The sequence below is a fragment of the Chiloscyllium punctatum genome, chromosome 11, assembly GCF_047496795.1.
Source record: "Chiloscyllium punctatum isolate Juve2018m chromosome 11, sChiPun1.3, whole genome shotgun sequence".
NCBI lineage: Eukaryota > Metazoa > Chordata > Chondrichthyes > Orectolobiformes > Hemiscylliidae > Chiloscyllium > Chiloscyllium punctatum.
The window spans coordinates 87403919-87431671 of record NC_092749.1 but is presented as its reverse complement, the minus strand read 5'-3'; the positions used below and the strand labels follow the sequence as shown (position 1 = coordinate 87431671).

General features: G+C 40.5%; 1 protein-coding gene across 1 annotated transcript in view; it reads left to right on the top strand.

The window, feature by feature from the left end:
* Positions 1-27753, top strand: part of LOC140483167 (plasminogen-like) — a 109601-nt gene that overhangs the window by 45626 nt on the left and 36222 nt on the right. Inside the window, exons 5-8 of the mRNA XM_072581194.1 lie at positions 3635-3753; positions 14553-14715; positions 14977-15098; positions 19506-19662. Of these exons, the coding sequence (XP_072437295.1) occupies positions 3635-3753; positions 14553-14715; positions 14977-15098; positions 19506-19662 (561 nt within the window). The remainder of the gene's footprint in view (positions 1-3634; positions 3754-14552; positions 14716-14976; positions 15099-19505; positions 19663-27753) is intronic.

Here is a 27753-nt window from a genome sequence, read left to right as displayed (position 1 = left end):
AGCTCTCAGACTGGCATTCTGGCACATGTGGACACGGTATGAGATGTGTAAAGTTATCCCTGGGATCTATGAATATGTCGTTGTTCACAAAATATTGGAACAAACTCCCTGCAATGTTTTTTTTCCTGAAAGCTCCTTGATCAATGTTCCAGGTATCACATTGGATGCACAATTAGAGCTTCTCTCAGAAATAAGAAACATTGAGCTGGGAAGCTTCTGGCTAGGTGTCCATTCGCACAGCATCAAAAGTTTTGTTTGAACATTATCTAACTTTGTGATAGTCATAAAACCCACAAAGGGACTTCCAGCAAGCAAGTCCAGAAATTAGCTGAAACCATGTTGTTTCTAAGATCTGCCTAGTTAAAAAAATGCTCTAATGCGTCAAGTGACCTTAAAACTTCAGGTATTCATAGAACCTGAAATAAAACAGATTTCCCACAATCCTTCAAAACTCAGGTCCTCATAACAATTTCAAATATGAAGCTGTCATAACAACCCAAAACTAAGTCTTTTAATTGCTTTTCCAAAAATAATAAGTACTGCCTGCTCACTGTGCCCTTAGTCAATTCAAAAAACAGGTTCAAATCTTACCATACTAGTTGATGAGATTTAAATTCAATTAATAAATCTAAGCTCAGCAAGGGGACCATGGAACTGTCAGTGACTCATTTTAAAACAGGCAGCTAGTTCACAAATTCCCCGTTAGAGACGGAAGGTTGCTTTTTGTTTTACCTCATCTGTAGGTATGATCTTATACACAAAATAACTTTTAACTGGCTTCCAAAGTGGCCTAGCAGTTCAAGGGAATAATAAGGAATAGACAACAAATACTGACTTTAAGTGAAGTCCACATTCTGTTTTGTTAAAAAAAAAGTTTCTTAGCAAGGGATTTGCCAGAGTTGTGCTGGACGCAAGCAAAGAGTGAAGATGAGCCATGTTTGAGAGACTATTTTGGCAGCATCTGTGGTGGAGTTGGACTACTGCAGCAGAGGGATCAGGAAGAAATGTAATGGAAGGACTTTTGCAACAATGGGACGGATATGGGACAACAGCAGGAATGAGAGATGCAGATTGATCCTAGATTGCTTGTATCAATTACAACTCAAAATGGGACCACAGGAAATTTTGAGGGTGGGCTTATTGAGGGATGGTAGGAGTGCTATCCTTGACTGTTCACTGACTCAACTCAAACCAGCTCCATTCCCAACAATTGCATAAATCTAATTTACTTTAGTCTACTTTTAAACAGTCCTCATCATATTTCCATTTTAAGATTGTAAATTAGATAAAGAAGTGAATTAATGATAATATTTTGTTGCAATCCCAATGCAGGAACCGTAAACCAAAGCAACAAAATTTATTCAATGACCTTCAAACAATATTTCACTTTTGCAGATTTACTTTAACTACATTTGCAATACCATGTAAATGATAATTCAGATGGAAATGTAAATTTATCTTTTAATAATCAAAGTTCTTGAGAAGATTTGTAGCTCAGGTTGTGGATGAGATTGTTGACTTGGTTGCTGAGCTGATAAATATGTTTGCAGTAATTTTGTCACCATACTAGGTAATATCGTCAGTGCACCTCTGGTGAAGCATTGGTGTTCTGTCCCGTTTGCTATTTATGTGTCCTGTTTGCTGAGGTAGGTAGTATTATTTCCAGTTTTGTTTCTTAGTGGTTGGTATATGGGGTCTAACTCCACATGTTTGTTAATGGAGTTCCAGGTTGACTGCCTCGCCTCCAGATATCACCAGCAAGGCTCACATCTATGAACCTACTTTCACTAAGGTCACATCGGACCTGATAGTATAGCTTTCAGAATTGATTTTCAACTAAACAAATAATCTCAATATGCAATCTGATCCTCTGATTCGAACACTCAGTTCTTTGGCATGTCTAAGGTATTCACACCTGTTAGGATTCAGTTGCTTACTGTGTCCTGCTACAACACCCTTTTGTATCTGCATCTATGTAGTCATAGAGTCTGAGAGTCACAGAGATATACAGCACAGAAACAGACCCTTTGGTCCAACTCGTTCATGTCGACCAGGTACCCTAAATAAATCTAAACGTATTTGCCAGCATTTGGCCCATATCCCATTAAACCCTTTCTATTCATATACCCATCCAGATGCCTTTTAAATGTTGTAACTGTACCACCTCCACCACTTCCTCTGGCAGCTCATTCCATGTACGCACAACTATCTGTGTGAAAAAATTGCCCCTTAGGAGCCTTTTAAATCTTTCCCCTCTCACCCTAAACCTATGCCCTCTAGTTCTGGACTCCCAAACCCCAGGAAAAAGACCTTGTCTATTTATTCAATCCATGCCCCTCATGATTTTATAAATCTCTATAAGGTCACCCCTCAGTCTCTGGGGAAAACAGCCCCAACCTATTCTGCCTCTCCCTGTAGGTCAAACCATCCAACCCTGACAACCTCCTTGTAAGTTTTATCTGAACCCTTTCAATTTTCACAGCATCCTTCTTATATCAGGGAGACCAGAATTGAACACAATATTCCAGAAGTGGCCTAACCAGTATGGTTGCAACATGACCTTCCAATTCCTGAACTCAATGCACTGACCAATAAAGGAAAGCATACCAAATGCCTTCTTCACTATCCTATCTACCTGTGACTCCACTTTCAAAGAACTGTGAACCTGCACTCCAAGATCTTTTTGTTCAGCAACAATTACCATTAAGTGTATAAGTCCTGCCCTAAGTTGCTTTTCCAAAATGCAGCACCTCATATTTATCTAAATTAAACGCCATCTGCCGCTTCTTGGCCCATTGGTCCATCTGATCAAGATCCCACTCTACTCTGAGGTAACCTTCTTTGCTGTCTTCTAGACCTCCAATTTTGGTGTCATCTGCAAACTTACTAACCATACCTCCTATGCTCACATCCAAATCATTTATATAAATGATGAAACGCAGTGGACCCAGCACCGATCCTTGTGGCATACTGCTGGTCACAGGCCTCCAGTCTGAAAAGCAACTCTCCACCACCGCCCTCTGTCTTCTACCTTAAAGCCTAATGGTTAGAAATATTATTGTGTGAGAACTTTGTTCAAAATATAGCTGCAATTGCTAACTAGCCTGTCATGTGTATATAAAATGATGCAGGACATTATGTTACACTACCTTTGTCAATATTGTTGCATGCCTACTATTTTAAAATTCTTATTCATGTATTTAAATATCTCAATTTCTGTTTCTACATTATCTCTTCCAGCCTTACAACTCTCAACCATTTCTGCACAAACGAGACTAATATTTCCTGAGCAACCACACCTTTAGTTATTCAGATTTTTAGCTTTTTCCTGTCTGACCTCCCTTAAGACACTCTGTAAGCTAACAGTTTGACCAGGCATTTGCTCACATGTCCTAATACTGTCTATCCTTGTGACTCGGCATCAATTATTTTCTGATAGTCGTCGGACGAACACTTTGGGATATTTTGTGTAAAAGACCTGTATAAAGTCCAAGCTGTAGTTATTGTGAGCAATATTTAAAATTAATACATTTCTGTAAACAACATTTTCGTGAGCGCATAGTGCAAGCCTCATAGACACATTGCTATTCATTAGCAAGGTTTTCTCACTGGAAATAAAAGTAAGGACCTTCAGTTTTCCAGATAAATATTTCGAGGAGAACTACTGTCGCAATCCTGATGGAGAACCCAGGCCATGGTGTTTTACAACTGACACCCAAAAGCGATGGGCATTCTGCAATGTTCCACGTTGTAGTAAGTTTTTCATTTTCTTCGTGGATTCTTGAGGATTTGGCTTCAAGGTGAATTAGCATGCTATTATTTTACTTTTAGGGCATGGTAATTTGATCCGAACCAGTTTAATAGGTGCAAGTTTCCTTCTATTGACTTGTACTGTTCCATATTTACTGCAATACTGAACAAAGTGCTAGATTGTTGAAGATGCTGTTGTCAAATGAGATATTGAACCTTGGGCCCCCTCAGATGAACATTAAAGATTCTATGGTAGTACTTTAGTTCACAATAGTTCAAGGTGGGTACGCTGCTCTCCTCACGTCCATTCTGAAACCATGCTCTAATAAATGTCAAAACCAATGATTCCTCTCCTGTTCCTTCAGAAACCACCTAATATTCAATTCCAGTAAATTAATTTTTGTTATTACTGATCTAATGTACCAAAAGAAATGATAATTAAATGTCTGATCCACTTTTTTTGGTGTGATGCATGAGCAATCAAATCAAGCCAATGAAAATTTTTGAATTCTGTTGTGAAACTTTCTGCTTATCCTATTTGATGCTATCACTGTAGCTCAGTGCCTCAAGATTTCCTTAACATAAAGTTGGTTCAGATTAACATTAGGAAAAATGAAATGATTAGTAAAACTTTGAAGTCAGCAATGGGTATTGGCTTTTCACTACTGAGGATAAAATGTGGGAAATTAATACATAAAAGGAATTTTCTGTGGAATTTCCCAGTTATGGTCCAGGCTAGACCCCCTCAAAACATTTAAGAAAGTAGCCCAGACCCTAATATTTCTAGTTGTCTTAAGCAGGTGTAAGGTGGATATTCCAGGAGTGATGCAGCTGGCCCAATCACGTAGCTTTAAACAAAACAGATTTTATTTGCAAGATTACCAAATGAAATGCATACAAAAGCAAACAGAATATAGAATAGCTTAACTAATTAAAAACTCCATCAAATCTATCGCAACTGAGTGATGTTGTTCCAAATACTTGCAACAATCTCATAAACATCCCTTGGTAGAAAAGGAAAATCCAAACAGGAGAGCAAGAGATGGCAGAAAGATTCAGCAGAGAACACCTTCTTCTATGTAGCTCTTTCTTTGACCAACTGCCTCAAAACTGACTGACTGACTGCTTGCTCTGAACGGCCAGACTGCTCAAACCCAACAAACCAAACCAGAGAAAAGCTGAGCTGAGAGAACTTTCATTGTACAATTGTCTTTTTAAACTTAAAAGCTTCTTCGAGTAGATCAAGCCAGGTCAACTCTGCCTCGTACAACACTTCTGAATAAAAACCAAAGACAAACACAAGCTTGTTAAAGGAACAGCATCGTCACAGTTTGTCAAGTTGTGTTACGCACCGCTTTTGCTCCGGCACCCTATTATTTGTTACACAGTTAGGGAAAATTACACATGAGAAAGTTAGAAATTAAGGTCAAGAATGAAGGAAAGAGCCATTCTATCTTGCCTTTCTTGTCCTACAATTTTCCCAAAGCATTGCAATGGCCCTGAACTGCACTCTTAGTTATCAGATATTTTGCATGCAGCAAGACTGTAAAAGGCCGTAGTGAGGTGTATGTTCAGTTAGTCTGTCTTGCTGGTGGTGACTGAAAATTAACAGAGCAGTGAAATTTATCATTACTTCTAAAATAAATAGCACATTTCACAGTGCAAAACTTTGTCATTACTGCACTTTGTATCAGAGTCAAAAAATGTGGTGCTGGAAAAACAAGCCAGTCAGGCAGCATCCGAGAAGCAGGAGAATTCCTGATGTGGACCTTATGCTCGAATTATTGACTCTCCTGCTCCTTGGATGCCATCTGAATGCTGTACGTTTTCAGCACCACACTTTTTGACTCTGATCTTCAGTATCTGCAGTCATCACTTTCTCCCTGCACTTTGTATCAGCCTGGACACAATATAATCACATGTAGGAACCTTTATTTGCCTGACTCTGAATCACACCTTCCTGTTTTTGACTACTGGCTGATCATTAAGCTTTGTTTAACCCTATGACTCCATCCTGGAACAAAGAGTCAAAGAGTCGTAGAGCTTTACATCACAGAGACATTTGGTCCAACATGTCCATGCTGACCAGATATCCTAAATTAATGTAGTTCCATTTTCCAGCATTTGGCCCATATCCTTATAAACCCTTCCTATTCATATACCCATCCAGATTACTTTTAAATGTTGTAATTTTATCAACCTCAACCACTTCCTCTGGCAGTTCATTTCATACACACACCATCTTCTGTGTGAAAAAGTTGCCCCTTTTACATCTTACCCCTCTCACCTTAAACCTATGCCCTCTAGTTTTGGATACTCCCACTCAAGGGAATAGACTTTAGCTATTCAGCCCCCCATGATTTTATAAACCTCTATAAAGTCACCCCTCAGCCTCCAGCGTTCCAGGGAAAATAGCCCCAGCTGATTCAGTGTCTCCAAATAGCTCAAATCCCCTAACCCTGCCAACATCCTTGTAAAACTTTTCTGAACCTTTTCAAGTTTCACTACATCCTTCCTAAACTTGAGAGACCAGAGCTGTATGCAGTATTCCAAAAGTGACTTAACCAATGTCCTGTACAGCCAAACATGACCTCCCAACTCAATGCACTAACCAATAGAGGCAAGCATACCTAAAGCCTTCTAAAAGTGTCAAAATGACTGCCTACTGCAACCCTAACCTATTCATTTTCCCTCTACCCCTCACCAATCATCTGAACCACGGGTCTCAGCTACAGACAGAGCACAGATATGGTTTTAAGGTATCACAATGCTTCCCACAATCTTTCAGATTACATCGCCGCATCTGCCTAACCATTTCAATCAAAATGTACTCATTTATTTAATTAGTTTATTAATTTTAGTTGAATTGATTATTTTAGTTTTAAATGTTTTCAAACCAGCAATGTTATTACAGATCTCTGGAGCCTGTGGGACTTGAACTGGGACTCTGGGTCCAGAAGTAGGGAAACTACCACAGCACAACCCATACCCTTTAGTTTAGTTTTATTAATTGATTGATTTATCTAGTTTAAGTTATTAATTTAGTAATTTAAGTAAAGCAATAATAGGCTAGTTTCCTAGCTTATAGATAAATGAAAACGATACATTAGCTCTAGGAAAAAACATTTAAAATTTACTTTCACCATTCTCTGCAGAGAATTCCCACATTTACCAGATTCTTAACCTGAGCACGCTCTTAACAAAATAATTTTACAACCACTTTATAATCTACACTATCTTTAAAAGTTGTTCATTGACAGGCAAAAGTGCGGCTGAGTAATTTGTAATTCCAATTTACCTCTGCACTATTCTTATTCCTCTCTGCTGAAACTGGCCATCCTGCAGTTAACCGATTTTGGTCAACATGGCCCCTTGTTCTTTCCTGCAGATAACCTAAACATTATAGTACAATATCAGCGTTCTTACCTTTTCCCCTAACTCTGCTTGATCTATCTCATTTCCCAGAGCCCGATCCTTCAGTACCTCATTCATCATTGACAGAAACAAGGGTGCCTTTTACAGATGCCATCCAAATATTTGGAGGTGGAGAGGAGAATGTGAAATAAACAAGAGATGGGATTTATAATCATCTTGATGGGAATAAGTTGATTAGAGATTGCCAACACTGTTTTATGAAGGGTAGGTCGTATCTCACAAACCTTATTCAGTTCTTTGAGAAGGTGACCAAACAGGTGGATGAGGGTAAAGCGGTTGATGTGGTGTATATGGAATTCAGTAAAGTGTTTGATAAGGTTCCCCATGGTAGGTTGTTGCACAAAATACGGATGCATGGGATTGAGGGTGATTTAGTGGCTTGGATCAGAGATTGGTTAGCTGAAAGAAGACAGAGGATGGTGGTTGATGGGAAATGTTCATCCTGGAGTTCAGTTACTAGCAGTATACCGAAAGGACCTGTTTTGGGTCCACTGCTGTTTGTCATTTTTAAAAACGACCTGGATGAGGGCGTGAAAGGATGGGTTAGTAAATTTGTGAATGACACCAAGGTCGGTGGGGTTATGGATAGTGCTGAAGGATGTTGCATGTTACAGAGCTGGGCTGAGAGTTGGCGAATGGAGTTTAATGCAGAAAAGTGTGAGGTGATTCACTTTGGAAGGAGTAACGGGAATGCAGAGTAGATGTACAGAGAGATCTTGGTGTCCATGTACATAGATCCCTCAAAGTTGCCACCCAGGTTGATAGGGCTGTTAAGAAGGCATACGGTGTGTTAGCTTTTATGAGCAGAGGGATTGAGTTTCGGAACCATGAGGTCATACTGCACCTGTATAAAGTTCTGGTACAGCCACACTTGGAGTATTGCGTGCAGTTCTGGTCACCGCATTATAGGAAGGATATGGAAACTTTGTAGAGGATTCAGAGGAGATTTACTAGGATGTAAAGGGAAGATCTTATGAGGGAAGGTTGAGAGACTTGAGGCTGTTTTCATTAGAGAGAAGAAGGTTGAGAGGTGACTTAATTGAGACATATAAGATAATCAGAGGGTTGGATCGGGTGGACAGTAAGAACCTTTTTCCTCTGATGGTGCTGGCTAGCATGAGGGGACATAGCTTTAAACAGAGCGGTGACAGACATAGGACAGATGTCAGAGGTAGTTCCTTTACTCAGAGAATAGTAGAAATGTGGAATGCGCTGCCTACAACAGTTGTAGACTCGCCAACTTTAAGAGCATTTAAATGATCATTGGATAGGCATATGGATGAGAATGGAATAGTGTAGGTTAGATGTGCTTCAGATTGGTTCCACAGGGTGGCGCAACATCAAGGGCTGAAGGGCAGGTGCTGCACCGTAATGTTCTATGTTCTATGTTCTATGTCCAATCCAATTCTTTCCTGCCAGCCCTTGAGCTATTCATCAAAATAAGCTATGCGGATAAAGTATTAGATAGCCCATTTACCCTTTAGCTTATTGAGGCCTTTCATTGGCCAATCAATGGCCAGTTAAGGGACTCATCTGCCACCACAACAATATTGTGTGCAGCAGAGTATGATAAAATGACAGAAGTCAGCCTAACAGGCTTCACATGTAAGACAAAAGCTGAGTTTGAAGAGGGTATCTCCTTTGGTGTGTCCCATACCACTGAGGGCAACTGCCCCCATCCCCTCCACCCCCTTTGTCCTTTTGTCCTTTATCACTCTTATTACTAGTGCATCTTTGACCAGCCCCCAACCCCCCCTGCCCGCGTCTAAATTTTGCTTTCTCAGAACTCCTTGTAGTTCCAACAGTGGCCACCATTGTGTTTTGGTGCCATTGGAGCTACTCAATGGTCAGTCAGTCAGATTGACAGGCAGCTCCTGAGGACCAGAATTCCAGTTCCAGTTCTTAATTGTTGTAAGGTTCCACTGCCAACTTAATAAGGCCACTCCAACTGATAAACGTTTAAACTCAGTGAGCTGCCAACTGCCTATTTTACCAATTGTGCAAGATGCACAACAGTGTTGTTCCTCTTCATTCCCCAACACTGAGAATTTCTCTTCATTCAGCGCTCCTGACTTTTTTTCACACTATAACCCCTTTTTCTCCTGAACATTTTGTATCCAGGAGTATTTATAATCCAATCTTTCCCTGTATTATTAGTCATCTCTCCATTATCACATGACATCATATTTCCGTGTGTCAATTTATATCTACAATTCACTAAACTATATACTCTACTGTATGAATTTACAATTTTGCACTGCAAAACTATCTTAGGGTGACTCTACTTTCTTTCTTTCTATCTGGGTCATTAATACTGATATAGACCATGATCTCTGGCTTTCAGAATCTCCCACCACAAAGTAATGCATCTTTTTGCATTCTTTGATGTAATGTGGGTGTTATTTGCCTAGCTCTAACTATCATTTATCTGAGTGAATTACTAGACCACTTCAGAAACTAAATAAGAGACTAACTAACTAAATAAGAAACTAAATCTGCTTTCAACACCATAACTCCAACAAAATGTATCTCCAGACTCCGAGATCTAGGTCTCTACTTTCCCCTCTGTAAATGAATCCTCGATTTCCTGACCTGCAGATTCAGTCACTAAGGATAGATAACAACTTCCTTCACAATAATCCTCAGCACTGGTACTTGTACACTCATGCCTATGTGACCAAATTCAGCTCTAACTCCATTTTCAAATTTGTTGATGACTCCATTGTAATTGGTCAGATCTCAAACAGTGACAAAGTAGAGTACAAAAAAGAAATAGACAGCTCAGTCGCATGGTTAAAGCAACAATCTCTCTCTCTCAATATCAGTAAAAATACAAAGGAGCTGGTCATCGACTTCATGAAGCAGAGTGGAGGACATACCTTTGTCTGTATCAATGATGCTGAGGTGGTGGTGATCGAAAGCTTCAAGTTGCTCGGAGTAAATATCACCTGGTCCATCCACGTTACAGTCAAGAAATCATATCAATGCCTTTACTTCTTCAGAATGCTAAGGAAAGTTGGCATGTCTGCAATTACTTTTACCAATTTTTATTGATGCGCCATAGAAAGCATTCTATTCTGATGCATCACCACTTGGTACAGCCCAAGGCAGCCGGAAATTACAGCAAGTTGTGAATGCAGCCCAGTCCATCACAACAACCAGCCTTCCTTCCATTGACACTGTCTAAACATCCCATTGCCTCAGGAAAGCAGCTAACATCATCAAAGATCCCTCCCACCCTGATTATACTCTCGTCCACCCTCTTCCATCAGGCAGAAGATACAAAGTTTGAAAACACGTACCAATAGATTTTAGAACAGCTTCTGCCCCGCTGTAATCAGACTTATGAACAGACCTCTCATACATTAGAGTTGGTCTTTCTCTGCGTCTTCACTGTAACTCTAACACTATATTCTGTATTCTGTTCTATTACCCTAATATATTTATGTAAGATAAGATTTGTCTGTTGAACACGCAATACAATACTTTACACTGTATGTCAATACATGCAACAATAATAATGCAAATCAAATCAAAACAAAACAGTCAACTATATTGCTCTAAGTCTAGAGTCACATTTTGGCCAGACCTAGGTAAAGATTTTCTTTGCTGAAGGATCTTAGAGAACTAAATAGATTTTTATGACAAATTTGTGTAAATATCATGGTCAACATTACTGAGCCCAAATTTTACAAATTGAGTTTACGTAGTGCAAAGGTAGAATTTGTACCAATCTCCCCAAAGCATTAGTCCTGGCTTCTAGTTTACTAGTCCATGACCACTACACAAAGGCAAAAGTGAGGACTGCAGATGCTGGAAAGCAGAGTCTAGATTAGAGTGGTGCTGGAAAAGCACAGCAGGTCAGGCAGCATCTGAAGAGCAGGAAAATCGATGTTTCGGACAAAAGCTCTTCATCAGGCTACTACACTATCATCTTCCTCAGCCACTCAGTGACATCCTGGACTTTATGCAAGGGTGGCAACAAACCATCTAAGAATCATGTCTGCAGCCACAGAATGACCATCCTTCCCCTGGCATTGACTCACCTTGCTACAGAATCCTCTATTATTGTTTGATTTCTGATCTTCAACTTTCTTCTCCACAGGCAATCCACCTACGTTATTGTGGACTTATTTCTGGTTGTATCACCTTAAGGAGCTATCATTCACATCAGTAGTCAGAACTGAACACCAATTAGATAAAGAGAAGCACTGAGGGGGAACATATGCTATTGGCCTGCTCTTCCTTGTTGACTTGGCCACCTATACATTCTCTGCTCCTACACTCCTAATCCACAGGGTGACCACTTCCAGAAACCTGCAATCTACCAAGCTCTCAGCTTTGTGTTCACATTCTAGTGAGGCCAGTTGTAGTTCCAGCTCTGAAACTGGAAGCTCACACTTCTCCATTTGATGACAATGTCTGTACATGAGGTGGACCGGCATTCCACATAATACACAATGTGCATATGATAGAATTGAAGTACTGTGGCATTCTTCTATTAGTTATACTACTGTATGAAATTACCAATAATAAAATGCAAAACTTAATGCATCGCTCTTTTTATAAACAGAGGCAAAACATAAAGTGCAGAAGTTTACCAGTTGACCGATTAAGCATCAGCTGGTGTATATGACCAATCCTGGACCACACTTTAGCATCAGTTGTCTAGGGCTGAGATCCATTAAACTAGTAGCAGGGACGAAGAGCACCAGTTATGCAGAGAGAAAAGAGATGCTGGGAATTTTGAAAATTTCAGAATAATGCAAGATTTTGAAACAGTAAATAAGGAGAAATTGTTTCCATGGAAGACACGTGGTTAAATTGTTGTGATTTGCCTAACAAAGTGGCAGAAACATATTTAATGAATATTGAAACGTCATTGGATAAACATTTGAAGGAAAGTATTTACAGGGATACTTACAGGTCTTATCTTAATGGTAAGGTCCTGGGGAGTGTTGCTGAACAAAGGGATCTTGGCGTGCAGGTTCATAGTTCCTTGAAAGTGGAGTCGCAGGTGGATAGATAGGGAAAAAGGTATTTGGTATGCTTGACTTTATTGGTCTCTGCATTGAGTATAGGAGTTGAGAGGTCATTTTACAGCTGTACAGAACATTGGTTAGGCCACTATTGGAATATTACATGCAATTCTGGTCGTCTTGCAACAGGAATAATTTTGTGAAACTTGAAAGGATTCAGAAAAAAATCTTACAAGGATGTTGACAGGGTTGGAGGATTTGAGCTATAGGGAGAGGCTAAAAAGTCTAGGACCATTTTACCTGGAGAGTCAGAGGCTGAGGAGTGACCTTATAGAGGTTTTTAAAATCATGAAGGGCATAAGTAGGTTAAATAGATAAAGTCTTTTCCCTGGGGTGGTGGAGTTTAAAACTAGAGGGCATTGGTTTAGGGTGAGAGGGGAAAGATTTAAAAGGGACATTAAGGGGCAACATTTTCACACGGAGGGTGGTGCGTGGATGAAATGAGCTGTGAGAGGGGATGGTGGAGGCTGGTACAATTATAGCATTTAAACGGCATCTGGATGGGTACATGAATAGTAAGGGTTTAGAAGGACATGGGCCAAATGCTGGCAAATGGGACTAGATTAACTCAGGATTTCTGCTTGGCTTGAACAAGTTGGACCAAATGACCTGTTTCTGTGTTGCATATCTCTCTGACTCTATAACTCTATTCAGTCAGAGAGTTGGATAACAGCCAAAAGAGAAAATGCTGGAAAATCTCAGCAGGTCTGGCAGCATCTGTAAGGAGAGAAAAGAGCTGACGTTTCAAGTCGAACTGACCCTTTGTCAAACATATATAACAGGGACCCTTAAGTCTAACTCGTACACAATGACCAGATCTGCCTATCTGGGCCCATTTGCCAGCATTGGATCTATATCCCTCTAAACTTTTCCTATTCATATACCCATCAAGATGACTTTTAAATGTTTTCACTGTACCAGCCTCCATCACTTCCGATGGCAGCTCATTCCACACACATACCATTCACTGCATGAGAAAGTTACTATTCAGATCGTTTTTAAATCTTTCTTCTCTCACCTTAAACTTATGCCCTCTAGTTTTGGACTCCCCATGCTAAGGAAACGACCTTGGCTATTCATCCTATCAATGCCCCTCATGATTTTATAAACCTCTCTAAGGTCACCCCTCAGCCTCCGACACACCAAGGAGAAAAGCCCCAGCCTATTCAGCCTCTCCCTATAGTTCAAACCCTTCAGTCCTGGCAACATCCTTGTAAGTTTTACTGCACCCTTTCAAATTTAACAACATCCTTCCTGTAGAATTGTGAGTAATATTTCACGAGTGGCCTCAACAATGTCCTGTACAGCCATAACAAGTAAAGAGTAAGCTAGTGAGACCATTTGGGTAGATCTTTTGCAGACTTGTCCGAAAGACTGTTTTTTTTGTGCTCTGCTGTCTCTGATCCCTTTCACTTAAGCCCCTATTTCTAACCAATGACATTATGGCAGCTGAGGGATCTTAAAACTTTATGGAGGATCGCTGGATATTATATAAGTCTTGATAGGATGCAAATGGGTGTGGCCAAGGGTATATGACTCATAGAATTCCAACAGTATGGAAAGAGGAGCCATTCAATCTAGCGAGTCTGCAAAGAATTTCCCATTCTGGCCTGGCTTCCCCCAATGTATCTCCATGAGCCTGGATTTACCATGGCTAACCCACCTAATCTGCACACTAACAGAACAATTTAGCAAGGCCAATCCACCTAACTTGCACATCTTTGGACTGTGGGAGGAAACTGGAACACCCACAAGGAACCCACACAGACACAGGGATAACATGCAAACTCCACATAGAAAGTCACCCAAGGCTGGAATCGAACCCAGGTCCCAGGCACTCTGAGGCTGCAGTATTAACCGCTGAACTACCATGCCACCCTTCATCAATTCAGTTAACCGTCCATACATATCTCTTCCTTAGATAATGATTATCCACAATAGACGATGTAGAACAGCACCAGAACTTTCCTGATGCTGTATCTGAGAGTGGGATGATAACAGCCATACCCATGACAGCACAGCAGCATTCCGCAATGTTCTGTAACATTGCACTATCCTTAAATCCAACACTTTTCATTTATAATAATCTGAATTAAGTTTTGGTACTCCAGTAAAAAATTATAAGGCCAGTGCATGTTTAAATAAATGCTTGAACAAAGTTTTAAAGGTTGTTGCCCAGTATGACTCAGTTCTGTTCTGTTCCCACTGTGCTTTACTTCAGAAAACTGGAAACAAGTTAATCCATGATACCACCATGTTGCACAAACACTAACACAACTGCAGAAACCCTTTAGGATAAATACTATAATTGTCCTGTATCTGTTGAAGGTGCAGAGCCTCCTGATATTGAAGTGGAGACAGAGTGCTACACAGGCACAGGTCAAAAGTATCGTGGAGACATATCGACCACTATTTCCGGTAAAATTTGTCAAAGATGGGATGCTCAGTTTCCACACATGCACTCAAGAACGCCAGAGAACTACCCCTGCAAGTAAGTAAATGTTAGTAGCCCTTGTTTAATGTACTTTTCACCATTATCCCATTTGACAGGGATAGACTCAAACTACTTGCATGGGCCATGCAGTAAGATTGTTGATTTGTTCCACGTTATGGGGCCATGGCAATTTCAAAAAGACTTAGACTCTCCATTCCTTTGTATATGCTAATCATGAGATGAAGCCAGGTGCACACTGAAAACAGTATAATATTTCTTTCTGATGATTAACAAAATTGCTATGTGTTTTTTTTTAAGAGGACTAGAAGGTAATTACTGCAGGAACCCAGAAAATGAAAAGGAACCCTGGTGTTACACCACCAATCCAAATACAAGATGGGAATATTGCCAAGTACAAAAGTGTAGCCATCTACCTCCAGGTGAAATCTTCATGGTTCCATAGAGTGATCAGCTTCATAAAATTGGACCTCATATTAACCCTTCACTAAACTGTTTTCTGCTTTGCTCATTTCTCTTTGTAATTATTACCAGAAATCTATTTACCATTTCGAGACTCTTTTCTCCAAGCCTTAGTCTGTTTCTAGTTTTCATGTTTTTGTTCGCACATAGGGCTGACCTTTATTGTGCTATTAACACCTAATGTAGGCATGTGTTTTTATTTCTTTTGTATTACATTAACATGCTCTTTGCCATTATGTTCTCAGTATTTAATCTTCCCTAACTACAGGTCGTTCTGCTATAACGCGACAGTTGTGTTCCTGTGCAATCTCACGTCATAGAAAATCTCGCTATGGAAAACTGCTATCGAAAATCGTGCTGTAGAAGATCACTGATAGGAAATCACTATACCTGTTCAATAAAAACTTCACAATATTCCAAGCAATGTCTACAACTCGTCAGTCGAGTTATAGCCAATTTGCACTGATGAAACACGCGTTATAGCAGAACCACCGATATCCTTGATCCTCACTTTTCTTCGACCTGACCATCCCAACTTTTTCAACAGCTTAAACATAACCCCATTGTTACCTTATTTTACCGCTTTAAATTGTGCCCCCTGCTTCTAGACTCCCAAACAGGGAAAATAGTTTATTTGATCCACTCTGTCTATCCTTTTAAGTATTTTGTAGGTTTCAATGCGATACAAGCCCTGTTTGCTAAATCTCTCTTCACTGACAGTCCTGTCATTCCAGGAACCTTTGTTGCACTCCCTCTATGGCAATAATATCCTTCCTGTGATAAGGAGACCAAAACTACACACAGTGCTCTAGGATGCTGTAATACTTCAAGCTTCTATGCAATACTTCAAACCTCACTACTCCTGTATGCAAATCCACTTTCATTATCCTTCCTAGCAGCTTGCTGCACCTGCAGATTAATCTTCAATAAATTGTTGACAAGGGCACTTTTCAGCCCCTTTGTACATCCTCAGTTTCTAACTGAAAGACATTTGAGCAGGTGCATGAGTAGGAAAGGTTTAGAGGCAAATGGGACTAATTTAGTTTGTAAGACTTGTCAGCATGGACGAATTGGACTGATTGCTCTGTTTCCATGCTGTATGACTCGATGTCCATTAAAGGAGCTCACTGCACATCTGGTTCTTCTACCAAACTAGATCATTTGTCACATTATATTCCATCTCCTATATTCTTGATCACTAACTAAGCGTATACAAAGCCTCCTGAAACCACTTTATATCTTCTTTACAAGACACATTCCTGATTAATATTGTATCATCAACAATTCTGGAAATATTACATATGGTCCCTGCATCTAGATATTTTCTGATCAACCTATTCAGAGATGTTGTTGTAAACTTCTGGTGCAGTTGAGACTTGAAGGCAGGCCTCCTGATGCCAAGGTTGGGACAGTTCCACTGTGCCACAAGAACTCCTTGGTCCCCATATCCAAACCATTGACAAATATCAAAGGGGTGGCATGGTGGCACAGTAGTTACTGCTGCCTCACAGTGCCAGAGACATAGATTCAATTCCAGTCTCGGGCAACTGTCTGTGTGGAGTTTGCACATTCTCCCAGTGTCTGTGTGGGTTTCCTCCGAGTGCTCTGATTTTTCTCCCACAGTCCAAAGATATGAAGGTTAGGTGGATTGGCCACAGGAAAATGCAGGGTTTCGAGGATAAGGTAGCCTGCTGGAGTTAGATCTCTGTGGGATACTCTTTGGAGGGTCTGTGCAGGAGCTTTGGGCTGAATGGCCTTTTTCTGCACTGTAGGGATTTTACGATTAAAGGACCAATATGATAACAGTCATGGCAAGGTAAAGATGCTGTGAGTTTGGAGGTAGCAGTTAAGTGAATGAGCACTAAGTGAGCAGGATAGCCTGTTCCAGTCTGTGAGTAGAGTTCCTGCACCTGTGCACCAAGTCGTTTAGCAGCAGCTTTTCATTATTAGATGTCAATGCACCTGGCAATGGTAGTCTGTGCTTGCTAAGCTTCTGCAGTGGATCAGAGAGTGGCCGTGACGGTTGTGAGCAGTTGGCAAGTGTTGGTTGCCAATGACCATTGATGAGGATCGTGGTACCTCGTGCCTCTGGATTGTCCTTTCATCCCTTGGCAAAATCATAAAATTCCAATGAAATGCTCCCAACATTGAGGTAGGCCTCACTGGACTTCTCATCTGATTCTGCCTTAACTTTCACAGTTGTCCACGTTGCTCAGACCCCTTATTAGATTCTGTTCAATGTCAAATTCTATCATATTGTGGTCACTCATTCCAAAGAGTTCTTTTTCAATAAGCTTATTAATTGGCCATTTTCCATTTCAGAATACTAGATCTAAAATAGATTGGTTTACCCATTCTCTAAACAGATTGAAGTCACCCATGATCACTATGTTGCACATATTATGCACCTCTCTCATCTCCTGATTTATACCATGGCCCATACTATCACTATTAATTGCGGCCTTTAAATAAATCTAACCAAAAACTTTACACTCAATTTGGATTACCCCTCAAGTTTATATCCCATGACACGTGAACAAGAACTGAATTGCCTCCTGCACTGTAACACTTCTGTGACATTCTTCTCATCTGTGTCCATTTCATTATTTCAAAGTGTTTATCTTTTTGTTGTCTTTAGTGTCTGTGTGTGTGTGTCATTATAGATTAGATTAGTTTACATTACAGTGTGGAAACAGGCCCTTTGGCCCAACAAGTCCACACCAACCCGCCGAAGCGCAACCCACCCATACCCCTACATTTACCCCTTACCTAACACTATGGGCAATTTAGCATGGCCAATTCACCTGACCTGCACATCTTTGGACTGTGGGAGGAAACCGGAGCACCCGGAAGAAACCCACGCAGACACGGGGAGAACGTGCAAACTCCACAGAGGCGGGAAATGAACCCGGGTCTCTGGCGCTGTGAGGCAGCAGTGCTAACCACTGTGCCACCGTGCCGCCCACAATTCCTTTATGCTCCAGAAACTATGAATTAGTCAAGTCACTGAGCTCCTGGTCTCCCAGAGGACATTTTCACCTGTTCAATCCAGAATTGTACAGTCTTCCAGCACAGAAGGAGGCCATTTATCAGATGCACTTATATCATCTCTTGGAAAGAGGTTTTCAATTAGTCCCACTTTCCCAGTCTTCCCCAGGGCTATAGAACCCTGCATTTGTTTTTCATGTACACCTATCTACTTCAGTTTGTAAAGTTACTGTTGAATCCATCATCCTTTCATGCCAGATTCTTAAAAATCAGTCAGCAAAAAAAAAAGTTCTCCTTAAATCTCCTCTAGCCTTTTACCATGTAATTTAACATTGCGGTCTCTGAACCTTTTTGCTTTTGGGAGAATCATCCTATTTTCTCTTGTCTCACCACAGAACTAAATTCCCTAATCCCCAGTACTATTCTGGTGAATTTCTACTCCTTCATCTTCACAGCCTTGACATCTTTTTAATGTATGGTGCCTAGTATCAGAAGCAAGGAGCCTGATGTTAGTTCTGTACAAATGGGTGGGTTTTGAGGTGAATTAAAATCTCCCCAAGCCTTCAGCAACGATCTAAGCAGTGATTTCCTTGGTATCGTGTTGTATGCTTTTATTTATAAAGCTATTATTCCAATGACTTCACAGTTTTATCAGTTTAAGTTCTGTGTGAATACATTTAGACATCAGAGAATGGCGAGAGTCTTGTATTATTATGAATACAGCACCTGTCAACATCTCAAAAGATCCCAAATTATTTTACATTAAATTAACACAGGAAACAAAGCAGCAAATTTGATCATAGCAAGTTCCTATAAACGTGATATGATAGAGACAAGAACATTTGTCTTAGTGATGTTGGTTAATATTAACTGGGACATAAGATGGAACTTCCATGCCTTTCTCCCAGCATTATTACTGACCCCATTTGTGAACCACAGCCAGGCTGGGTCATGTGGAACTTGAATCCAAAACCATCCAACTCAGATTGAGGCAAGCATGCTACCATTGAGCCAAGTCTTGACATCTGGAAATGATTCAATGGAGTTTTTTTTGTTCCAGTTTCATCCAGGTTTTCAAGAACCCTCATGTCTATCTTGTAGTTCTTAAACTTTCTGGAGTGTGCAGCTATTGATGTTATTCCTCCTCCAAAGTACTCAACATGAAAATAATTGATGCAAGACCCACTGAAAGATTCTTCCTTCAAGCTACATCTGACATTCAGCTTGCTATTGATGCTGTTAATAAATCTTCAAAAATTACTGTTCTTCAATGCATAGTTATTGCATAGTGCAAGTTAAATAGAAATGTTGGTACATATCAACATTGAGAATTTTACATCAATATGTTCCTTAAAACTTTGTATACTATTTATTTTCAGGGCCAGTGAATGAAGGTGGATCTACTGATTGTTTTAGTGGAAATGGTTATAATTATCGAGGGACAACATCTGTGACCGTGTCCGGAAAAAGATGTCAGGAATGGGATTCTATGTCACCCCACAGACATGAGAAAACTTCACAGGATTTTCCAAATGCGTAAGTACATAGTTTGATTTCGCATGCAGCTCCTTCATGACCTACATTCCCACTAATTTTTCCTGTCACTACATGACAATGACTTCTGGAACTGCACACCACTGCATGCTAGTTGGTGTGTGTGTGGACCCTCAGTGCAATTGTCCAGCTTGGAGGAAACATTATTTATGACCTCAGGATAAAGGGTCTTTTGGCCAACGTAATACTTTTGAAGTATAGTCACTGCCTTCATGTAAAAAAAGTAGTTCATTTCCCTCAGTGACGACACACAATAAGATAGTACTGAGATAACCTGCATTAGTGTTGGTGGTTGAGAGATAAATATTGGGGAGGTCATCATTGTTCTTCTTCAGAATAGTGCCATGGGATATCTTAGATCTGCTTGTGAGGGAGAAGAGGCTTACTCTTGCATCTCATCCAAAAAATAGTATTCCTGATAGTGTTTACTCAATATTGCAGTGGAGCGTTCATCCAAATTATGTTCTCAAAATTCTGAAGTTGGATTTGAACTCAAGACTTGCTAAGTCAGAGCTACGAACATGATAAATGTGCTTACTTGTCTCTAATGGTACTCAATCATTAATGAACCAAAATCAGTAAAAGAGGCACTGTATATTAATCGGTGTGTCCAAAGTGCTCCTCAAAGGACATGAGAAAGTTGTGCTAAGACATTTGTCTGCGGTGAACTCCATTTGCCACCTTACAGCCCAATAGGTTTAGGGTGAGAGGGGAAAGATATGAAGGGGACATAAGGGGCAACTTTGTCACACAAAGGGTGGTACATGTATGGAGTGGGCTGCCAGAGGAAGTGGTGGAGGCTGGTACAATTACAACATTTAAAAGGCATCTGGTTGGGCATATGAATAGGAAGGGTTTAGAGGGATATGGGCCAGGTGCTGGCAGGTGGGACTAGATTGGGTTGGGATATCTGGTCAGCATGGACGGGTTGGACCGAAAGGTCTGTTTCTGTGCTGTACATCTTGATGGCTTACTTAATACTAGTGTATCAATGACTATGTTTATGATATTGAGGATATCAAGGAATTCCACTGTCTGTTTTCCCAACAAATGGCTCTTTGTTTTCTCTTACTTTCTGTTTTGTATATTCTTCAATCCTCATTTTCTCCTGACTTGTGTTTTTATTACTGCCTTCTTTTTCCCCACTCCAATCCCCTAACCCTTTTCGTGTCCCTCTTTCTACTGTCTTTTCCTTGATCTTATTTTTATTTCATTCTTTGTTATTTCCTCTCTTACTTCTTTTTATTTCCTAATAGCCACTTACAATGGGGCCCTTTTTATGGTTGTTCATACTTAAGAACAATGATCTTGTCTTCAGAACTGTGGCAGCTATTTTGAAAACACTAAGAACAAACAGCACTGTACTTTTCTATAGGTTAATAATATTTTATTCAACTGTGCGTCTGGCCACTGTGTCTCTTGATATTTACTTTCGTTTTATCCAGAATTGTTGTTATACACAACTGAAAGTCTCTTGATTTTAATGAGAATCTCATTGGTGTGGGACTTGGTGCTCCTCATTGATGTTCATTTACTAATTGTTTACATCCTGTACTTGCTACCAGATTTTAGATTGGTTTTGCAATTCTGCACCATCGATTGAGCACTCATTGTGTAATTGGCAATTGTCATCATTATTTTCATCCGCATTGAGATATTTTTCAAAGACTTTTTCAATAATTATTTATCACTCGATTGCTTACTCTAAAATCAGTTTCTTACTAATAATGCAACAATTCCCGATAATGCTTGTTCATTATTCACTATCTGTTTGGGATTAATCATTGGTTCACTGTGAACAAAGGGAGAAGGAAAGCAAAACAAAAATGCAATAGCAACCTCCGCCATAGTAATCAAAGTGCAAGAGGTTACAGCAACACCTCTAAGGGAAGTATCATCATAACTTGGATATTCATTACCCTTCTTCCATCTCCAAAACTTTACACATTAGAATTCTATGTTGGACCCAAATGACAAGAACATATGGAATGGGCAATAGATGGTTGCCTAGTTACCATACTAGCCTTTATCTCCCACACCAAGGAATCTTGGTCATGTGACTCCCACTACCTTGAACTCAATTGTCTTTTTAACTTGAGAATTTTGAAACAGAGTTAAGAGGTCAGCTGTCCTCCATCTACTGACAAAGTGAACACTTCTAACTCCAGTGCACAAAGGAAAAGCCTTTGGCCTGTAAGAAGCAGCTATCCAACCTGTATTTTTGCTTTCTGCAATAAAAGCCACCTTTCATCAAAACAGTGGAGCAGAAGTCACTTTTCAGCAAAACATCATCAGAACAATTTGGAAGGTTTTTTTGAAAGAGAAGAAACAGCCTACCATCCAAATGGCCTATTTCCACACTGTAGGGAATCTATCTAATCTAATCCACCTTGACAAAGGAATTCTAGACTGCTAACTCCAAACTAGTATTTCTTGCTTACTTTGTATTTAAGTCATTACTATTTGAATAATCTCTATCTGTTCTGATTCAAAATTTCTTTGTATGTTTGCAAGTGTTCTTGTGTTGTAAGATCGCCCTGTGTTTTGTCATTGACAGCCATTTGCTGATTCATTTCTCAGGGTAATGCCTTGACCAATCACAGCCAACTTGCCAGATTTTAATATTTAACACAGCATGTCAGTCATCATTAATGGGTGCATGCTTTATGACAATACCTCTACCAATCAGAGTTCACTTGCCAACCAATCAACACTCTCCCCTCATGCAGTGTAAACGTTCATTTTCCCTTTAAATTTATATTCCTGTGAAATTTCCTAATGAGTGCAAATCCAAAAGCTCTGACAAAATGTCCTTTTTGTAGCACTGCTCAAGTTCTCCACCACCAAGGATAAACAGTGAATCAAAAGAAACTGATTAGAAAGCAAAGGGGGAATATTGGATGGTAAAATAATTTGTTAAACAACATAAGTGACCCCAACAAAAAAATTCTACATCTAACATAAATAAGTGGCCCATTTTGATTCAAAGATGTTCTTGGAACAGGATGAATTAACTGCTGAAATATTGTCTACCCTGAGCACAGATCAATTTCTGTCTCTGAAAATTGGAAATTGAGTTACTGGCTCAGAGAGAGCTAAGACCAGGTGGAAGCTGCAAGCAAAAACTCCCCTCTGCCTGATAAAGGTCAAAATCGTCTTGCCCCAGAAATGAGCTTTGAAATCCTTAAGTACACAAGATGTCTTATAATAGAAGAAGATGATCTGGAGTCCCTCTCCACTATTTTTGAAAAGTTAGGACAATTACAATGCCCACAAGAAATGTGGGACCCCTTGATTTAGGGCCAGTTTAAGAGGGAGGACCCCAGATGTCTATGCTAATGCTGATGCCCGAAATATCTGCTGATCTTGAACAGACCAAAGTGGCCATCCTGTTGGTTCCAGAATCAAATCGCCAGTGATTCAGAAATGCTGGAAAGGAACCCATGCAGAGCATTTGCCGTTTGTAATGTGAAAGAAAAATTGTTTTTGATTGGTGTGCTTGGTCCATAACTCTTCATCCTTGATGAATTACATGAATTAATGTCGAGGGAAATAAGTTTATTGCTTTATTGAGCGACACTGGGATTACCTAACGCAAGGGAGGATTCTTTCCAATTCTGCTGTGAGTGTCAAAATCCAAATCAGAGGAATGAGTGGAAGATGCATGTCTGATCTTCTCCACAGGGTTCACCTACAGTGTGCTTGGTGTCAGACCCGTGACTGTAGGAACAGTGGTCTGAACGACTGGTAGCAGTGATAGATTTCCTATTTGGGTACAACCTGGCAGGTAATCAAGTCATAGTAAGCCCAAGAGGCACCATAAGGGAGACTGCAGCCACAGTAACTTAAGGGAGGGCTAGTTCGAACCTTCCAAAGTGAATAAGTTCAAGTTCTACCTGGCTCACAGAAAAACAAAGGTATGGAGAGCCAGAACAGAAGACCCCGAAGAGGCAGTAGAATAAAAACAGTTGGGATAGTCCAGGTATGTGATTTTGTGATACATTGTCTGATGCAGGCCCTTCCCATTTGAAATAAAAGATAAGAAGTTTTGGCGCCATAGGACTGTGTGATGAAAATTCAGAGCGCTAGAACTTCTACATGGAGAGATTCAATTATTTTGATGAAGCTAACAAATTTAAAACGGATAGAATTGCCTTTGTGTCCTTGAGTATTAGAGGGAAGAACCTCCTGAGGTTCAGCCAGACAAATCAGAGTACAAGACTTATGAAGAAATAATAGAAATCCTACAGAACCATTTTTCAGGAAAACTATTGGTGATTGCTTTAAGGTTCAGACTCCATAAACTCCATAAACTCCATGCCAGTGTATCAATCTCCCAGTTCATAGTGAATTTAAAGAAGTTAGCAGAATCCTGTGAATTTGGAGACAACTTCAACTATGCTGGCAGAGACAGACTGATGTATGGTTCAAGATGTGAAGCAATCCAGAAGAGATTACTGATAGAAAGGAATCTAGATCTTAGACTGGAAATAGCAGTCTCAATGGAATTAGTAGCCAAGGAATCCCAATCGCTAAGCTCAAGCATGAGACTCAAGAAATGGCAGCAAAGAGACGAGCACCAATACAGACTCGAACCTATCATTGGTGTGGAACAACCGATCACAAAGGAGCAAATTGCTTGTATAAAGATTTGTGCAGAAACTTTGGCAAAAAAAAAGGGCACATTGAATGGGTGTGCTTAAGGAAGAAGCATGAACAACTTACAGTAAAAGTACGAAAACTGAAGGGGAGCAAGAGAATCTATAACGCACAAAAAGTGCATGAGAAAATTCCAACTCTCCATCCAAAGCAGAGCTGTTATTAAACATTTTAGCCATTGCTGGGGACACCAACCAATATTGAGTCTTAAATGGCAAACCAGTAAGAATGGGGGGAGACACTGGAGCAACAGTTTCACTGATTCTGATGTGTAGGAAACAGCTGAGTCACATTGCACTGCAATCCACATGAACTGTAATAGCAACATACTTAGGCAAAGTGGTGCCTTTAAGCAGCTTTATCAATGTGAAAGTTCACTTATACAGTCAGTCTGATGATTTGTCCTCAATCGTTGCCAGACGAAATTTTCCAGCTTTATTGGAAAGAAGGCGATTGGAGAAAATCAAACTCAACTGGGCTGAAATATAAATTTTGCCCGAAACGTCGATTTTGCTGCTCGTTGGATGCTGCCTGAACTGCTGTGCTCTTCCAGCACCACTAATCCAGTATTTGGTTTTCAGCATCTGCAGTCATTGTTTTTACCTTGTTGATTTTAACCCTACTGCGAATCCTCTTGCAAGGATGCCTGCCTTGAAGAAGTTTTCCTCCTCTCGCCCTCCTCTAGCTTATCTCTCCACGCTTCAGGCTCATTGCCTTTATTCCTGATGAAAGGCTTTTGCCCGAAACGTCAATTTCGCTGCTCGTTGGATGCTGCCTGAACTGCTGTGCTCTTCCAGCACCACTAATCCAGTATATGAAATATATTGCTTCTGAGACTGAGCGAACACAAATTCCAAAGAAACATATCATTGTTTTCAGTGAGGATCTAGAAGCATGCAAAAGATCCTCATCAAATTGAAAATCAAGGATGAGAATCAAGGAAAATAATGCAAGATTAAATCAGTGCCTTATGTAATCAGCTCAAAGATTGAGGCCAAATTAAAGAGGCTGGTCAAGATGGGAGTCCTGGAACCCATAAATGTGAGTGATTGGGCTATGCCTATTGTATCAGTGATGAAGTAAGATGGATCGGTATGCTTTTATAGTGATTTGAAACTCCTTATTAATTCAATACCTTTTTTGTAAAATAGCCTTCTCAGTGGTGTTATTACACACCTCTGGTGCAGGTGGGGCTTTATCTCAGGCCTTCTGGCTCAGAGATTGGGATGTTACCAATGTACTATAAGAGCCCTGTCCACGCTGTGTGCGGAGCAGTATTGTTTATCTTTAATCATTGCTGAACTAGCTGGAAGTTAATTTTCAGTAAAATTGATCTTAGTCAAGTCTATCTCCAGATGAATGTTGATCCTGAATCACAGAAATACTTGATGAGTGTAACACATAACAGTAACACAACACGCTCTTGGCTCTAACCTCCAGCATCTGCAGTACTCACTTTCGCCCAGGAGTTTGCCCTACTAACAGACTGTCCCTAGAGACTATGTCTGTAGGAGGGGTGTTTGAATACATCTCATATTGGACATTTTGGAACAGCTGGAGAGGCAGTTGGAGTCACTGAGGAGCAGACAGGAGGCACAAGTGTGATGGCTACTAGCTTTAGAGAGATTGGCACATTGCATGTTCAGTCAGGTAGATGAGTGACTGCCAGGAGAGGTATAAAGGTAGTGCAGGAGGCTTTTGTGGCTATCCCTCACTTAACATAGATACCATTTTGGGTACTGTTGTTGGGAATAGCCTCTCAGAGGAAAATAACAAATGGCAGCAGATTTTGGGCACCGAGAATTAATCTTAAGTGACATTTGTCAAGGCTCAAACGAATAACTGTTATAGGGGACTCTCCTGTCGGGGCACAGACAGGAAATTCTGCAGCTGTGAGTGTGAATTCAGGATGGTGTGTTGCCTCCCTGGCACCAGGGTCAAGTATGTCTCAGAGCAGATGCAGCATATTGTCAAAGGGGAGAATGAGAAGCTGGAGGTTGTTGTGCACATTGGTAAAACAAAACATCATTAGAGAAAGAGTTGTGGCTTTGCAGAGTGAATATATGAAGTTAGGTAAGAGGTTAAAAACCAAAACCTCAAAGGTAGTAATCTGGGTTACTCCTGGTGCCAATGTGCTGGTGAGAGTAGGAATAAGTAGATAGGGCTAATAAATCAGTGGCTGTGGAGTTGGTGGAGTGGGCAAGGATTCAGACATTTTTAATTTTGAAGAAGTAACAAAGAGGATTGATGAGGGCAGAGCAGTAGATGTGATCTATATGGACTTCAGTAAGGCGTTCAACAAGGTTCCCCATGGGAGACTGGTTAGCAAGGTTAGATCTCATAAAATACAGGGAGAACTAGCCATTTGGATACAGAACTGGCTCAAAGGTGGAAGACAGAGGGTGGTGGTGGAGGGTTGTTTTTCAGACTGGAGGCCTGTGACCAGTGGAGTGCCACAAGGATGGGTGCTGGGCCCCCTACTTTTTTTCATTTACATAAATAATTTGGATGCGAGCATAAGAGGTATAGTTAGTAAGTTTGCAGATGACACCAAAATTGGAGGTGTAGTGGACAGAGAAGAGGGTTACCTCAGATTACAACAGGGTGTGGACCAGATGGGCCAATGGGCTGAGAAGTGGCAGATGGAGTTTAATTTAGATAAATGTGAGGTGCTGCATTTTGGGAAAGCAAATCTTAGCAGGACTTATACACTTAATGGTAAGGTCCTAGGGAGAGTTGAAAAGAGACCTTAGAGTACAGGTTCATAGCTCCTTGAAAGTGGAGTCGCAGGTAGATAGGATAGTGAAGAAGGCATTTGGTATGCTTTCTTTTATTGGTCAGAGTATTGAGTACAGGAGTTGGGAGGTCATGTTGTAGCTGTACAGGACATTGGTTAGACCACTGTTGGAATATTGTGTGCAATTCTGGTCTCCTGCCTATCAGAAGGATGTTGTGAAACTTGAAAGGGTTCAGAAAAGATCTACAAGGATGTTGCCAGGGTTGGAGGATTTGAGCTATAGGGAGAGGTTGAACAGGCTGGGGCTGTTTTCCTGGAGCGTCGGAGGCTGAGGGGTGACCTTATAGAGGTTTACAAAATTATGAGGGGCATGGATAGGATAAATAGACAAAGTCTTTTCCCTGGAGTCGGGAGTCCAGAACTAGAGGGCATAGGTTTAGGGTGAGAAGGGAAAGATATAAAAGAGACCTAAGGGGCAACCTTTTCACACAGAGGGTGGTACGTGTATGGAATGAGCTGCCAGAGGAAGTGGTGGATGCTGGTACAATTGCAACATTTAAGAAGCATTTGGATGGATATATGAATAGGAAGGGTTTGGAGGGATATGGGCCAGGTGCTGGCAGGTGGGACTAGATTGGGTTGGGATATCCAGTCAGCATGGATGAGTTGGACTGAAG